The sequence below is a fragment of the Taudactylus pleione genome, unplaced genomic scaffold (assembly GCF_031769625.1).
Source record: "Taudactylus pleione unplaced genomic scaffold, aTauple2 ptg000066l, whole genome shotgun sequence".
Lineage (NCBI taxonomy): Eukaryota > Metazoa > Chordata > Amphibia > Anura > Myobatrachidae > Taudactylus > Taudactylus pleione.
Window position 1 is genome coordinate 24,146,995 of NW_028284468.1, and position 16,297 is coordinate 24,163,291.

The 16,297-nt window shown below is 36.1% G+C and overlaps 1 protein-coding gene across 7 annotated transcripts in view; it reads left to right on the forward strand.

Annotated features, from left to right (window-relative positions):
• Positions 1–16,297, forward strand: part of RBFOX1 (RNA binding fox-1 homolog 1) — a 727,152-nt gene that overhangs the window by 695,250 nt on the left and 15,605 nt on the right. For 2 of the 7 annotated variants that reach the window (XM_088466741.1, XM_088466742.1), the window contains exon 12: positions 4,403–4,455. The exons of the other annotated variants lie outside the window; for them this stretch is intronic. In XM_088466741.1, coding sequence (XP_088322867.1) covers positions 4,403–4,455 — 53 coding nt within the window. The remainder of the gene's footprint in view (positions 1–4,402; positions 4,456–16,297) is intronic. 7 annotated transcript variants of the gene reach the window in all.

Sequence of the window (16,297 nt, forward strand, 5' to 3'; positions counted from 1 at the left end):
GTATGCTTTGATGAACAGGTGGGTTTTCAGTGCACATTTGAAGCTATGCAAGTTTGGGGAGTGCCTGGTCAGACGAGGGAACTCATTCCAGTGAAGGGGGGCAGCACGAGCAAAATCTTGGATATGATCGTGAGAATAAGTGATTAGGTAGAAGAGGGGCAATGATCATAGGCAGACTAAAGTGGAAGAGAGGGAATATATAAGAAGATGAGTTTGGAGATGTAGGGAGCAGTGGAGTTTAGAGAGAGCCTTGTATGTGAAGGTGAGGATTTTGAAGTATCAATAGCACTTTAGCAGGGGTGCTGTGAGGAGGGCAAGCATAAAGCCTGGACTTGCCAGAGGCACAGCCACACTCCTAGAGGTGTTCACCATGCCTCAACAGATGGTGCCTGATGATCATAATGGGTCATGGTCTCACCTTGTATACTGCTGAGCTGCCACTTTTATCATGGTGACCTTGTTTTAAAAGAGATTAAAAGAGAATAAATGAACCACATAAAATTCAACCTTTATCTTGGTCCGTGGCCACAACTATTTAATAGTGAGTTTAGAAAAAAATGTTTATAATGACAGTGCATATGACCTTGTAATAGATACCTACATCATACTTACCTACTCTCCTTGAACCTGAGGGAGGCTTCCTAATTTTTGGAGCCTACCCCAGGCTACCAGAAGTACAGGTGTTTATCCCGCTTCCCTCCCAGAATGTGGAGAATAATACCAGAAATCACAGTCCATGAGGAGCAGACTGACCCAATATGATGTGTTTATGTGATAATTACATCATTTAGCCCCTTCACTACTTAGAAGCGTGATATGCAGCATTTTACACACAAGGGTTTGGAGCCTAATTTCAATACTAGTCCAGTCCTGCCCCATAACCGCCCAATTGCATTTTCTCTCTGGACTTCTCCAAGAGAGGACATAATAATAGTAGGCAAGTAGGACCTACATTTATATAGTAAAAACTTTGTAAACCAAGTCCAGTATTGAGATGTAACCATTTTTCATGACACTGCACCATATTTACTAAAAACAAATGTTAAATCATCTACACTAAAATGGTAATTAGAACTTAAATATTGCTTTAATGTTACCTATAATAATATGATTCATTACTGTATTTTAATTTTCAAACTGTTCATTAAAATTCAAGAAATATACAGCTAGAACTGTACATTAAAATTGTGCAAAAATATGTAATGTCTAACTTATACTACAAAGATTGTGTTAACTCTTATTCACTAAGAGATTTAGTAAGACATTCATGCTGACCAGGGGTGCCCAAACATTTACATAGACTGTGTATTTTTATTTACATGTGACTGCATGTATTGATCTGGGCTGTCAGTAGCAGCTAGTGGTTGCATGATCATTGCAGCACATGTAGGAAGTAGAGTTCATGCACCTGATCAAGTGATCACAGGTGTTCATATTCAGGAATGAGAGGTACTGGGTCTGAGAACACCTTAATTGGTTGTAACTAGTCAAAATAGCTGTTTAATTGTTCCAATTGGATATTGTATGTCAGTTCCAGTTAGAACATACAGAGAGGGTATTAATATAAATATACAGAATTTTCAATGTCCCCCAATAAGCTGACCCTGACCTACTGAAGGACAAAACAGCGACTGATTTTTTAAAATTCTATGGTCCCTAGATGCCAAGGTCGGCGGATCGGGGAAATCCAACATGTTTTATTTCACTGATTTGCCAATCACAATCAAAATATGATCATGATTAGTAAATTGGTGACATTTAACATGTAAAATTTCACTGATCCTCCAATAGATCAGCGAACATCGATGGCCACTGGTTGGCATTTCCAACTGGTGGATCGACAAATTTGCGATCTTATTGGAGGATCAGGCAATATGTTGTTAGATGAATAGAGCCCTTTAGAAGGAGCTGTTATCAACAGTTGATGGCTTGAAGGACTGCATGCAGTCCTAGGACCACTTGTTGTCCATCACTGATATAAAAGGGGAAATAAGGGAAAACATTTAGGGATATATACCTGAGAAAAGCAGTAATGATATATAATGCAGTGCATTACAATAATTATTTACTGGCTATGACACTACAAATTACTTTTGGTTCTTTAGGAGATAACCAAATGTTGAACTCTCCAGGTATGCTTTAGTGGTATAAAGCATACTGTGGTGAAATACAGATATATTGAAATTATATAGTTGTACCTGGTTTTACTATAGTTTAAAGGATTAAACCAAATTTAATTAAGTTCCCTGGCACTTTCATCTGTGTGCACTTATTTACTAGCGTGCCCTGATTATCGGTTGCAACTTGACTGTTTGTTGCCATGATAGTAAATGTGTGTTGGTTCTGCACATCTCAGTATAACAGTGGATTAACAGTGGGGGTCATTTAGCAAAGGACGCTCGCAAATGGGTCGATGTTGCCCCACTGCGCATGCGCACGATGGAGGGAGCTCTGTCGTGTGCATGCGCGAGACCCGGACTGCGACAGCCAAGCTGTCGCTCCGGGTCTCGCACCAAAGGGGGCGTGCTGTCGATGTTGATTGACAGCATGCCCCCATTGGTGGGTGTGCCTGCCAGACGGAGGCGTTCCCATGGGAACGCCTACCGTCTGAAGCCAGCCCCACTGACATCACTAGTGATGTCAGTGGGAGTGATTTTGGCTCTGATAGAGCCAAAATCACTCCAGGGCTTGCGGCAGTGAGACCCTACTGCAGGGTCTCCGTCACAAGCCCGATGGTTGCGATGGTCAAAACCATCGTGACCATCATCATGGACGCTCGCTATAGCTGTGGGTGGTAACCCACAGCTATGCGAGCGTCCATGAGGACGCTCCAAAAAAAGGTGGGAGGGCCCTGATTCAGAGCGAGCGCTCTGGTCAGAGCTTTCAGCTCTGAATCAGGCCCAGTGTCCAATGCAACGTAAGGTTCTTACTTGGGCACCTTTTAGTCTCAGAAGCGGAAGATGGAATCATTGAAATACTTTAAGGATCCCCCTAAATAACTAAATTGCGGATTCAATGAATGTGCAGTATCATTTACATCATGACATAATAACAGCAATCTGTGAAGTTGTACCTTACATCTCTGACTCAATGTCATAGAGAAAAGCACAGCCACATGGATCAATGGATTAATTATTAATGGATTTAGATAATTTTTGATATACCAAATACTGTACATCATTGAGAGCACCAAAAGTGACTCCTATATAAAGAGCAGCTTAATTAAAAAAAACATGTACTACAATCACTACATTATATGTATTTGCATGATCCATGAAGTACTACAGATTCAATTACTCGTACAGTACAAACACTGTATATAAATTTAGTATTTTTCTGAAAAGCACCAAAGATAACAAATGCAAGTGGAGCAAGTTTATTTGAGATAAATAGAGAAATGCAGTATATACATTCATGGGTGTTTCATTTTTACAGTATGTGTGGTGCAAGTGAAAGCTGGTCTTACGCTGCATTTCACCATTTATCTCAAATATAATTGCTGTATTTGTATATGATACACTTTTAGTTGAATCAACCGTTCTAATTTAGTCAACATATTAACTTGCATAAAGTAATTGAATGCAGTACACTAATGCTAGAATTATATGATTAAATTACAGTTTGGTAAGTTACCAGGTTTTTATTACTGCAGTTTTAAAATCACTAGCTCTTTGTAATGGTAACTTGAGCCCTTTTTAACACTGCACTATACTGAGCTAGCCCTTAAATACTATAAATAGATGTATAGACATAAGGAACATATTGGGAAAAATCTAATTTGAAATTTGCTAGTTTTTGATCAGAAATAATAAGCATGTCTTTCTGTCATTATTATAATATCATTATTATAGCAAACATTGTAGATCTATACTTCATTGGAATGTTAGACACATTGCATTGTTCAGCAAAAAATAGTCATCACATCTACTAAAGAATGAAGAATCGGCCATGCTAATGCAAATATTTAACCATAAATCTGGTCTAAGGAGATTGGGAGAGGGGGAGAGGGTTCTAGGCATTTGTACCCTGATCACAGCCATCCACACTTGAATGTAGTGTTTACATCACCATATTGTTAACAACTTCTACAAATCACTTCCTGAAACAGAGGCTTTGGGTTCCACTTGCAAAAACATATTTCTACTTTGAAAAATATGTAGCCTTGAAACACTTTGTGATAGAACTGTCCATCATTCATATTTAACTTTATAATACCCTGTAACCATTCTTCATGACGACACTTATGAATTCTGTAGATCTAAATTCTGTCAACATGTGTTCCTTTGCCATTCATTTAAATTAAATTCCTTCCCAATGTCCCATCTATACATATCAACTCAACTGGCAGCTACTACATTTTCTAGTCAGCAAGCAGTATTGTGAATTTTATCTTCTTTTACAGAAATCAATTCGTCTTCGTTGCAGCAGATGAAATTTCTTGTAACTCCTCTTCAGGTAACAACCATTGATACTTCTTGATGCATCCATCCAGGTCTCAATATCCTTTTTACACAAACTGCAGTTAATCACTTCAGAATGCTCAGTTAGAATCAAGCTATCAATCTTGGTTTCACAAACGGTATCAGTAGCCTGTGGGCTCTGCTCTGCTACAAACATTAGACAATTTTGCTGACTTTGATACTTTATTTTCAGCTTCAGTTTTACTTAATGCATTGAGTTAAAACTGCAGAAGCTTCCTCGTGAGGATGAGTAATATATTGCCATGTTCTGAGTACTATAGATGCTATGCTAGCCAGGTAAAAAGTCAGTTAATAAAGATAGCTCCTGTTCACACTTTAAGCATAAAAAGTAATTCATAGTGTTTTTATCGCTTTACTGTGTTTTTCAACTACATTCACATCAGTTTTGCTTTTCAATGTTATTGAGAATTGCATGTTTCTCAGTCACTTGTGCATGATTTGATGACCAAATATCACAATTACATGTTTTTCTCATTATATATTAGTATAATATATTCTAAGCATTTTATTGGGTAGCTTTAGTACTAGTGGCAGTTTTTGTATTGGGTACCATCTCCCAAACATCCCTTGGCCTGATCTGTGTTTGAGGGTGGAAAGCTCAACTACTGCTTATGGAATCTATTTAATTTAATAATTTAATTTTCTTTTCGGAACAAAGAATTCACTCATCCCAAACACCTCAACCCTTTTTTTTTAAATTTGCATAGCTTGCCATTCATAATGCACAGCTACAATAACAAACCTTTGTACCTCTTGTGATCATATCTATCTCATTACTGTATGCAGGTGTAGGAAATGCAACTACAGGAGCAACTGATTTTAAACTCATATTAATACTGTACTGCATAGTTTCCAATACTCTGGGATTACAGTCCAGGTTTTAAGGATAACCATGCTTGAGCCCAGATGTTTAAATAAAATTTACTGAGGTGCTAATTAAGTCACTTGGGCTCAAGCATGGTTATCCTTAAAACATGTACTGTAATAGAGGAGTTTGAGAACCTCTGCTGTACTGTATGATTCACTCCTAATTTACATTTAATGGCAGTCTCAGGAAGGATAGATACTGTAGATTAATTTACTATTGTTCACCATGTTTATTGCAGGGATGTTTTAAGACTGGATGGGGCTAATGTGCAGATTTAAGTGGGTTCACTCCCCCTGAATAAATTGAGTCAGTGCATGCTCAGAAGATTCTGGCACTGTATCCGAGTCTTCCGTGCATTTGCCAAATTTTCACCATTATCTTCAAAAATATGGTGCAGACACTATATTTCTGGTGATTACTTCAGAAATATGATGCTGCAACAATGGCTCATGTGGTCAGCAAGAAGGGCAGGAGGTAAGTACTGTAAATACAATGTATGCATAGGTTATTGTGTAGGCCACCTCTGATCCATAGGCCTGTGTGCCCTACACCCATTATATATATGCCACTGCCTTATTACATGTTATTGTGTTTTGCTCTTACTACTTATAAAAAGTCAAGAAAAAGGGGTGAAAGTTCTTTTTATGGTTTGCATTAAGCCACTCTATTACCAGTAATATACTGCATGTTTATGTTCTAGTAAAAATAACATATGCAATAATTCCATATTATATAGACTTATTATATTTGTAAAGTTCTTTTGAATCTTAGGGGATCTTTATGACACTATATAAGTGTCATGTTCTTGATGTTTTAGATTTGCAACATATTGATGTTGAGAGCTTAGTGATGTGGAAAAGCATTGTGGAAGGGAGGCCGCAACTGGGTGTAGTTTGAGAAGTGGTTCAAGATAAGAATTAAATGCGTCCATGTATTTCTCTCAATCAACTGAACAATCTATCATAATTTGAATATTTAATTTATAATAAGCTGTTGTCTATTAAACCATGGTATTTACCAGGTGTATTTTACACATCTTCCATATAAAAAAAACTTGAGCAATAAGCAGAGAATACAACATTAACATTTTAGGTTGAGATGTGTGTGTGAGGGCAAGCAACCAGCTGAGGATGTATAATTATGACTAGAAAGTTACAGGATCAGAATCCATTGCAAACACAGACTATCAGCATGTCCAGGGCCTGTTAATGTGGTCAGAAGATTAATTCACATACAGACCAGTAGAGGTCACCTTACAACTGTATTCAGTAACATGTCTGATAATGATACTACTGATTTTGATAGGATCATTTTCAGACTTAATGTTTGCTTTGGGGCCACACACAGTGATATCAGGCTAATTTTCTGACATTAGCTGTGATGTCACAGTGTTTATGGAATGCTTCAGTGTTTGAAAGTACTTGTATTGTTGAACATTGGAGACAAAGACCATGGAATAATGGATGTCAGTATTTCTTTATGAGCTGCATACACATTATGTATTTTGTCTGTTTAATTTGTGCATTTCAGTGTAATTAGAGGAATGAAATTGTGTCTGAAATTCTTAAGTTAAGTGATTCCAACATTTTATGAGCATATTACATCATATAGAAAATAAAATAACCCCAAAATATAATTTCACAGAAATGTCTATTAACATTTTTCTTTAAAAATAATATGCAATCAATGACATATATAGATGCTTTCACATGCTCCTAGGGCTGACGTAAAAGGGGATTCATTACGTCTCTATTTTTTGGCAATCTGGAGTAATGCATAAACTGTAAGCAGAATTTTAATTCCTTTGTATGCAGATTGTTAGATTTGCCCCAGCCCCAATGGAGGCATGACCAGTAGATGGCACAGCCATAATAATTGGTGGCAGAGCTTCTGTACAGGTCAACTGAGGGGCATGGCCATGCCCCCTAGTATTGGTGGCCTTGTCAGTGACATTTTTTTATCAGTTAGAGTATTGTGCACTGTGGTATATTTAAGGTACATGGGAAAGAAATAATCTCTTAGACTTCAATTTTTAATAGTGATACATGTGGCAAAGAGCCCACAGTACTTTTTTCATGCCTAGATTTTATTGCCTTCTAAAAAAGACAAATAAAAAGGGCAAAACACACAGCGCTGCAATGAGGAATCAAACCAAGAGGAAAATGTTAGTCTGGGGAGTCATTCTCCCCTGCCCACAAACCAGTTCTGATAGTGCCTTATATAACCAGCACTACTAGGCTCCTCTTGACACACTTAACCAGCAGGTTTTTAGTTCCTGCTCACTCTTCCATTCCAAACCAAGAACTTAAAATATTCAAAAATATATATTTTTTAATTTGAGCATGTTTAGTTCAGGGGATAGTTACCGTAGATAGGCATAGACATGCTCACTTAACTTCTTGATTGCCACATTGATCCAAAAACAACAAACTTTTATTATTTTGAAAACTTAAGTTGTTGGGATATTTATTCAGTGTGATTTTATTTTCTGTGCTATAATGTTTGACAATTTGTAAATCCTAAGAAAAGTTTGCACTTCATGGTGCTTTAATAAATTATCAGGACTTAGAGATACTTAGTTCTTGTGAAAGTTCAGCATGTATTATTTAAGATCATGAATGTTACATTGGTGTGGAGAAAATATTTTTGAAATATTGCTTCAAAGTAAAAAGTCATTGCAACCTTCTGTATTGTGCTATCATCTGAAAAGCTGTACACTACTTCAAAGAAAAAATATTGTGCTGTTATGATGTTGGGAGAGAAGTTATTTAAGGTTTATTTCAACTATAAAGTTTGTGCTTGCTGTTCTTTACTCAGATGTACATACTTTATTCACCTTTAATGTAAAAATAACTAATGTTACATACACATAGACAGGTGCTGTAGCTCTGCTTGATCATAAATTTAAAGCAATTTAAAAAATAATTTAGAGCTGTCCTTCCACCGATGTAAAATATTTTACTGAGCACCCAATCAATTAAGTCAACCAATTATAAATAGCTGTGGAGGAGGCCACAATCTCTCAATTGGTCCTCCTTATCCCCCTGTGCCCAACATTTTGCACATTATTTTCTGTAACTGTAAGAGAAATGTGAGAGCACTGGGAAAAATTAGTGTGGATAAGGGGCATCTTAATAAAACTCTTTTACTAGGTGCAAGTGCAGGTCAACATACTCTATACATAAAAAACTAGTAGTCACCAATTAAGTGTTCCTGTACAATTGTCCTGTATTTTAAAGAAACTATTGGAGTTTTGTTCTAAGACCAGTTTCATTGAGCAAGTTTTTGATAAACTAATTCATAAACTGGTAGGTTTGCAGTGTATGTTCAGCTAATATTTTTTGTTAATTAATTTACATTCACTTTTGGTGCCTAACTTTGTGTTTTAAGCATTTTAAGTATTAGAGGAGAAAACTGACTTTGTCTCTAAGGTGTAATCCTCAGGATGAAGCAGCTTCATTACTATTATTTATGCAAATGCATTTTTAATAACAGATAGTTTTATACAGAAATCTTTATATCTGTTACCTATTCAAAATAACCTGAGTGAAAAAACACCACACACACACACACACACACACACACACACACACACACACACACACACACACACACACACACACATATATATATATATATATATATACATATACAGCATATAATATATATTATATATTTATTTTCCAGTAGTATGGTTTGCATAGAATCTCATGCTCAAAACAAAACGCCAAACTGTGACAAACTGGTGAGTCCTATAAACAAACTGGACAAAATAAATACAGAAAAATGGATTGGATGCCTTTTTGAGTGCCACAACACCTTTAAGGAAAAACAGATTGTATTTACTAAACACAGGAAGATCATATCTGAATTTTAATAAACTAAAATATAGGCACTAATTAAAGGTACATACAACATTTATTTAGCACAATGCAAGACAATAAATATTAGTCTATAGCAGGGAAATCATGACTTGGAAAAAAATTAATACAAATTGATATAAGATTTTTATATCTATTTGCATACATTTTTTTCCTGTGTGTTGAGTATAAAGCATCTGTTTTGTCCTTAAAGGGGTTGTGGCACCCAAAAAGGCATCAAAACAATTTTTTCTGTATTTTGATAATGTGTTTTTAATTTAGTGGTCCTTTCATTTAATACAGTTTTATTTTGTATAACAAAATACAGGATGAATTGCCTTTTATATTTATAAGTATTTATGCCATCTAAAATTACTGTTCTATCAGCATTATACTGTATCAGAAATTAATGTAAAACCACTTTCATACAAATCTTTATATATACATATATTACAATATACTAACTTAAATACAGTATCATTTGGAAAATATTATTTTATTTTCTTCCTTTAAATCTTATATGATAAGCCTTTATTTTATCCAAATATCACAGTGATATATCTATTTTAATTATCAAATAATCTAAAGAGAATTTTAAACATTCAAAACAATCTAGAGAGCTTTCAAACTTTATTGCTAAGGAAATATCAAGCAAAATAAATGATTTCACTATTGATTCTCAAAACTTGAGAAAGAAATAAAAAGCAGACAAACACAGTGAGCCAAATGTAATAGGGTGAGAGTTTAGAAAATGTGAGAGTTTAATAGTAAACTCTCACACTTTTTAAACTCGCCCCAATGTAATAGAGTCTGAGAACATGCAAACTTGCATGTTTTTAGACTCCAAAAACTCTCATGATTTAAACGCTCATCCAGATGTTTTCCCATTTTTAAGATGAAACTCGACCAATGTGAGATTTTACTGCTAAACTCTCACATTTTCTAAATTCTCATCCTATTACATTTGGCCCAGTATGTATTATGCATAGGTTACATTTTGTGTTTATTTTTAATGTAGCCAAAAGGGGATTTACAGCTAAGCATACAATATTATCCTACTGGCACACAGATTATTAGGTTTCTTATGCTAAAACAAATGCAGAAAAAGTGCAGGAATTTTATTAATTGACACAACACTTTTTTATATTCTTTTTCATAGACATATTATACTTCATAATCAAAGATGTATATATTACATAATTGATTATGATGTTTAATCATTTTTAATTCGTAAAATATTTGCTAAGCAGCTAATTAGGCTGACTAGTAAGAACTGCTGTTACTTTTTCAAATTAAAATGTGTATTTCAAGACATTTTAAGTTAGATTTTTTTCAAAAACATGCAGTTGCACATATTTCAAGTCAATAAATTATATAAATATATGTAGTAATGAGTTCTACAGTACTGTACATATCAATTTTTACTAACAGAGGTTTCTTAAAAATCATTTATTTTATATGCTGAGAGCAAAATAAATTCTGAAAGAGCTAGGGATATGGGCAGACATATTCTAACAGGTATGGGGTGACTCACTTTGTGGTGAGGTGCCCCACTGCAAGCAGGACCCCCACATCTTCATATGGCCCTGAGAAAGTAAGATATCTCTACTTTATTTGTATTTTATGTTTATGTAACATTTAGTAAGCTAAAAGGGGTTATACATTTTGCTCTAGTATATATAGAGCTGTTTAAAGACATAAATAGATTTTGGGGGAGACATAGCAAAATTTTGAAGGACTCACTAAGGTTTCTATGTTGGGAGAAACTTCCTCCCTTTCCCTCCTTACACCTTAACAAATCATAAGTCACCTCTATTTATTTCACTGCTTGGTGCTCTTTGCTTCAATCCTACCCAATGAGAAAGGGAACAACTGAGTTTCTCTCCGCACTTAGTATGAGATATATCACACCTTCTAAAGAGGACACATGGTCATAGTATCCAATTAACTACTAGTTATACTTTTCTATAATATTTTTATGATAGCCAGAATCTGTTGGTTGCTATTGGCAAATTCTCCATTTGTTCTCTTTAAAAGGTTTGATAAATATTACCCTTAAAATGGCATTCTGCCACTTCAAATCTCATGCACTGTTGGCTCATTAAACAGACACCACAGAGATGAGTAGTACCCTGAAGTTGCTCAGTTGGTGGCTGCATGGAGCCCACAACTGATAGACCTCCTAAGCTGCAGCCCCCTGTAACAGATGCTACCACTGTTGTTACAAATTTGGAACTACTTATTGGCTTTAAAATATTTTCCACACTCAAATGGCTTATCATGTGCATGTCCTCCTCCAACTCTTAGTAAACTTTTACATTTCTGGATTCTTTCCACATTTACCCAAGGAATTTACAGAGTTAGGGGGGGTGGAATTATTTATTTTTGTTTACTTTGGAACCAATACACTGTAGCTCTCTACATGCAAGTGTACAGTCAGGTGCATAAATATTGTGACATTGACAGAATTTTCATATTTTGGCCTCTATTCACCACCACAATGGCTTTGAAATGAAACAAACAAGATGTGCTTTAACTGCAGACTTTCAGATTTAATTTGAGGGTAATTACATCCAAGTCAGGTGAATGGTGTAGGAATTACAACGGTTTCTATATGTGCCTCCCACTTTTTAAGGGGCCAAAAGTAATGGGACAAACTAAACAATCCTAAATCTAACTTTCACTTTGTAATACTTTGTTGCAAATCCTTTGCAAACAATTACAGCCTGAAGTCTGGAACGCATAGACATCACCAGATGCTGGGTTTCATCCCTGGTGATGCTCTGCCAGGCATCTACTGCAAATGTCTTCAGTTCCTGCTTGTTCTTGGGGCATTTTCCCTTCAGTTTTGTCTTCATCAAGTGAAATGCATGCTCAATCAGATTCAGGTCAGGGGAGTGACTTGGCCATTACATAACATTCCAATTTTTAGCCTTAAAAAACTCTTTGGTTGCTTTTGCAGTATGCTTTGGGTCATTGTCCATCTGCACTGTGAAGCGCCGTCCAATGAGTTCTGAAGCATTTGACTGAATATGAGCATATATTATTGCCCAAAACACTTCAGAATTCATTCTGCTGCTTTTGTCAACAGTCACATCATCAATAAATACAAGGGAACCAGTTCCATTGGCAGCCATACATGCCCACGCCATGACACTACCACCACCATGCTTCACTGATGAGGTGGTTAGTTTTGGATCATGAGCAGTCCCTTTCCTTCTCCATACTCTTCTCTTCCCATCACTCTGGTACAAGTTGATCTTTGTCTCATCTGTCCATAGGATGTTGTTTCAGAACTGTATTGGCTTTTTTAGATGTTGTTTGGCAAACTCTAATCTGGTCTTCCTGTTTTTGTGGCTCACCAATGGTTTACATCTTGTGGTGAACCCTCTATAGTCACTCTTGTGAAGTCTTGTCTTGATTGTTGACTTTGACACATATATACCTACCTCCTGGACAGTGTTCTTGAGATTTGGCCAAGTGTTGTGAAGGGGTTTTCCTTCACCAGGGAAATAATTCTTCTGTCATCCACCACAGTTGTTTTCCGTGGTCTTCCGGGTCTTTTGGTGTTGCTGAGCTCTCCGGTGCGTTCTTTCTTTTTAAGAATGTTCCAAACAGTTGATTTGGCCACACCTAATGTTTTTGCTATCTCTCTGATGGGTTTGTTTTGATTTGTCAGCCTAATGATGGCTTGCTTCACTGATAGTGATAGCTCTTTGGATCTTATATTGAGAGTCGACAGCAACTGGTTCCAAATGCAAATGTCACACCAAGAATCAACTCCAGACCATTTACCTGCTTAATTGATAATGAAATAACAAGGGAATAGCCCACATCTGTCCATGAAATAGCTTTTGAGTTGATAGTCCCATTACTTTTGGCCCCTTAAAAAGTGGGAGGCATATATAGAAACCGTTGTAATTCCTACACCGTTTACCTGATTTGGATGTAATTGCACTCAAATTAAATCTGAAAGTCTGCAGTTAAAGCACATCTTGTTTGTTTCATTTCAAAGCCATTGTGGTGGTGAATAGAGGCCAAAATATGAAAATTCTGTCAATGTCCCAATATTTATGCACCTAACTGTATATAGTACAGAGAACAACTTGATGTGCATCGTATCCAAGGGAAGAAACAAACAAACAAAAACTATTGGGCATCTTTATTACATTTATCCAGTAACCCTTTTAAGATGTGCAATGGATTGATGCAGAAATATATTAGCAATCATTGAGGAGCATATAACATATTTGGGCAGCAGTTATAGTTCTGACATTAAAAAAAGTGCTAAAAAAGTTTAATTAAAAATACTGATTATTTTCTGTTTTACAAATATCATTAGGAACTGGCGGTATTCCAGTTAGTTATTCTATGCTTTTTTTATGCATCTCATCACTGCTTGTAAAAGTTTTTATTATTTGTTCTCTTTAAACTCAGATATAGCCTGTGGTACCGACCTAATTTGTGAAGGGTTTGGAATAGCAATTAAGACAGATGTTACTAAATTATACAGTTGATGTATTACTGATTATACAGTCATAGAAAACAGACAGGAACCAAATAAAAGGATTATCACTCTTTGCTTGCTTTCCCATATATTTGATCTGCTTGTGCTTCCTCATTCAACAGTAAATCTATCATACTGTCTTCTGTCATTGCAAACCTTTTTAAATTTAGCAGCAAAGAGGATTAGCCACAACATGAAAAGTACTCAAAATTGTATTGCCACAGTGACTGCGAGTTTATCTCTCAACAAAAAAAAATATTTTTGCCTCCTGTTCACATTCAAGCTTGCTGTCACTGGAAACAAGAAACATGTATGAAATGATAACAATCTGTAAACACTTGGATACTTTCCTTAATTTTGTAGGATACAATGATGAATCTGTCTTTTTTAACCAACAAAATACTCTGGCCTTTTTGGCATTATTGCCATCATCATTTTGATAGTCTTACCTGTTTTTTTTGGTTCTAGGTCAGTTCGCTTGATTAGTCGAATGTGACAAGGTTAAGTTAAGCTGGTTTTTGTGATTTATGGATAGACATTTGTTTTCTCTAAAGCATTTTGAAAAATTGAAATCTATATATGCAATAATCTGTATAATTTATTGCTATTAAAAATGTGTACATTTATATAGTATCTTCGTACAGAGAGAAAACATTTTTGGAAATGAGTTTTGAAAAATGTTTGAATGTTTTGGTAAAAGTAGAATAAAATTATGAAAGCACTTACAAGAGAACAGTCAACATAATTTGGAAAGTAGTAACATAAGTAAAATAAATCTTTACTATATATGTAGTTTTAGAGACTGATTCTGAGTCAGATGCAGTGCCGGTATTAGCACAAATGGGCCATGTATTTCAATTGTGCATGTATATAATTAACTGAAAATTTACAAGGGTCATGTTGTGTATATACAGAGTCACAGTAGCAACTGAATTGTATAGTCTCAGAAATGTATTGGGAATGTATTGGGCATTCCTAGGTGGTTACTGGGAAGTGGTTATTGAAATGCATTGAGATCCACTCTCTTATGGGTGTGGTAAGGAAGTGCAACATAACTGGTTGTAAACTCAGCCTCTTACAGTAGTTGCTTACATTGGATTCCATACTCTGATGCAGATTCTGCACCTAGCATGGGGAAGGTGCACGTTTTGATGGTACAACTGATAGTTGCCTAAAGAAGTACAAAGTGGGTGTCTCAGTTCTTGTATATGAAGATGCACACTTGTATACTAACAGGAAGGGCATTTACTAGCATTAGCATAAAGTCACAGATGCGATTACGGCAAAAGATGCTAAAGTGTCCGCAGCAGCATGTGACTCTGAATCAGTCATTTATGGAAGCAAACCTAAATTTACAGTAAGCTCGGTAGTACTTTTCTATGTGCTGCTGATGCCAAAGTTACTATTATGTACAATTTTATTTATATAGTATCACAGCCTAATTGAGTATTTTATGGCTGACAGGAGGTCATTTGTCCTGATTGGTGGTAAAACCCGAGGCATTTGAGAGCTGGGTAAGAATCTGACAGTTTACGTTTGTTAACCAATGTTGTAAGCAGGGAGGGGGAGTGCTTTGAGTTAGGGATTTTATATTAAGGACTATGGGGTAGATGTAGTAAGCCTTGGATAGATATAAATGGAGAGAGATAAAGTACGAACCAAACCGCTCCTGTCACTTTACAAGCTATGTTTGAAAAATGACGAGCTCTCTCCAAGTCTTAGTACATCTACCCCTGTGTACCTAACTACTGCCTCTTCTTCAAGATATCAGGGAAGTACATTGTACCAACTGTGTATTACCTGTTCTTGACTTCAACTGTATTGCTGCTTGTATTTTCTTTTCTGTGAGCTGCTATAGTTTTTCTAACTCCTTCTTTTCCTGCTCTTGTGGTTAGTGTTGTACTAAAACCTCTTGAGAACTCTACCACCTCCTTCCTTAAGAATGATCACTTATTTTGACCAGACAGCATCCACCTGTCTGCTGACTGACTTTTTCTTTTATGCGTGACATTATAGTTTTTTTTTGTGTTTGTCTAGTTGTGTCTGGTGGCAGTGGAAGTATTATTATTATTGTTATTATTATTACCTGTTATTTATATGGTGCACACATATTCCAGAGCACTTTATATAGACCATATTTTGCCACTCACATCAGTCCCTGCCCCAGTGGAGCTTACAACCTATATTCCCTACCACATGTACATGCACACACATACAAACTAGGGTTAATTTTTGGTGGGAGCCAATTAACCTACTAGTATATTTTTCCAGTGTGGGAGGAAACCGGAGTACCTGAAGGAAACCCACACAATAACAGAGAGAATATACAAACTCTGCACAGTTAGGGCTGTGGTGGGAATCGAACCCACGACCTCAGTGCTGAGAGGCAGTAATGCGTAATGCTAACCATTACATTGTCTGTGATGCCCAAAAGTAAGTAGCCTTTCTTTGGCAGGAATTGTTCTCAAATCAGAAATTATGCCATACTGACAGTGCTATAATCTCCTCAGATGGGCACTAGCTGATTTACGTAGACAGTAACTGGAGGTCAGCGACACCACTTTGCCAGGTGGGTCATTTC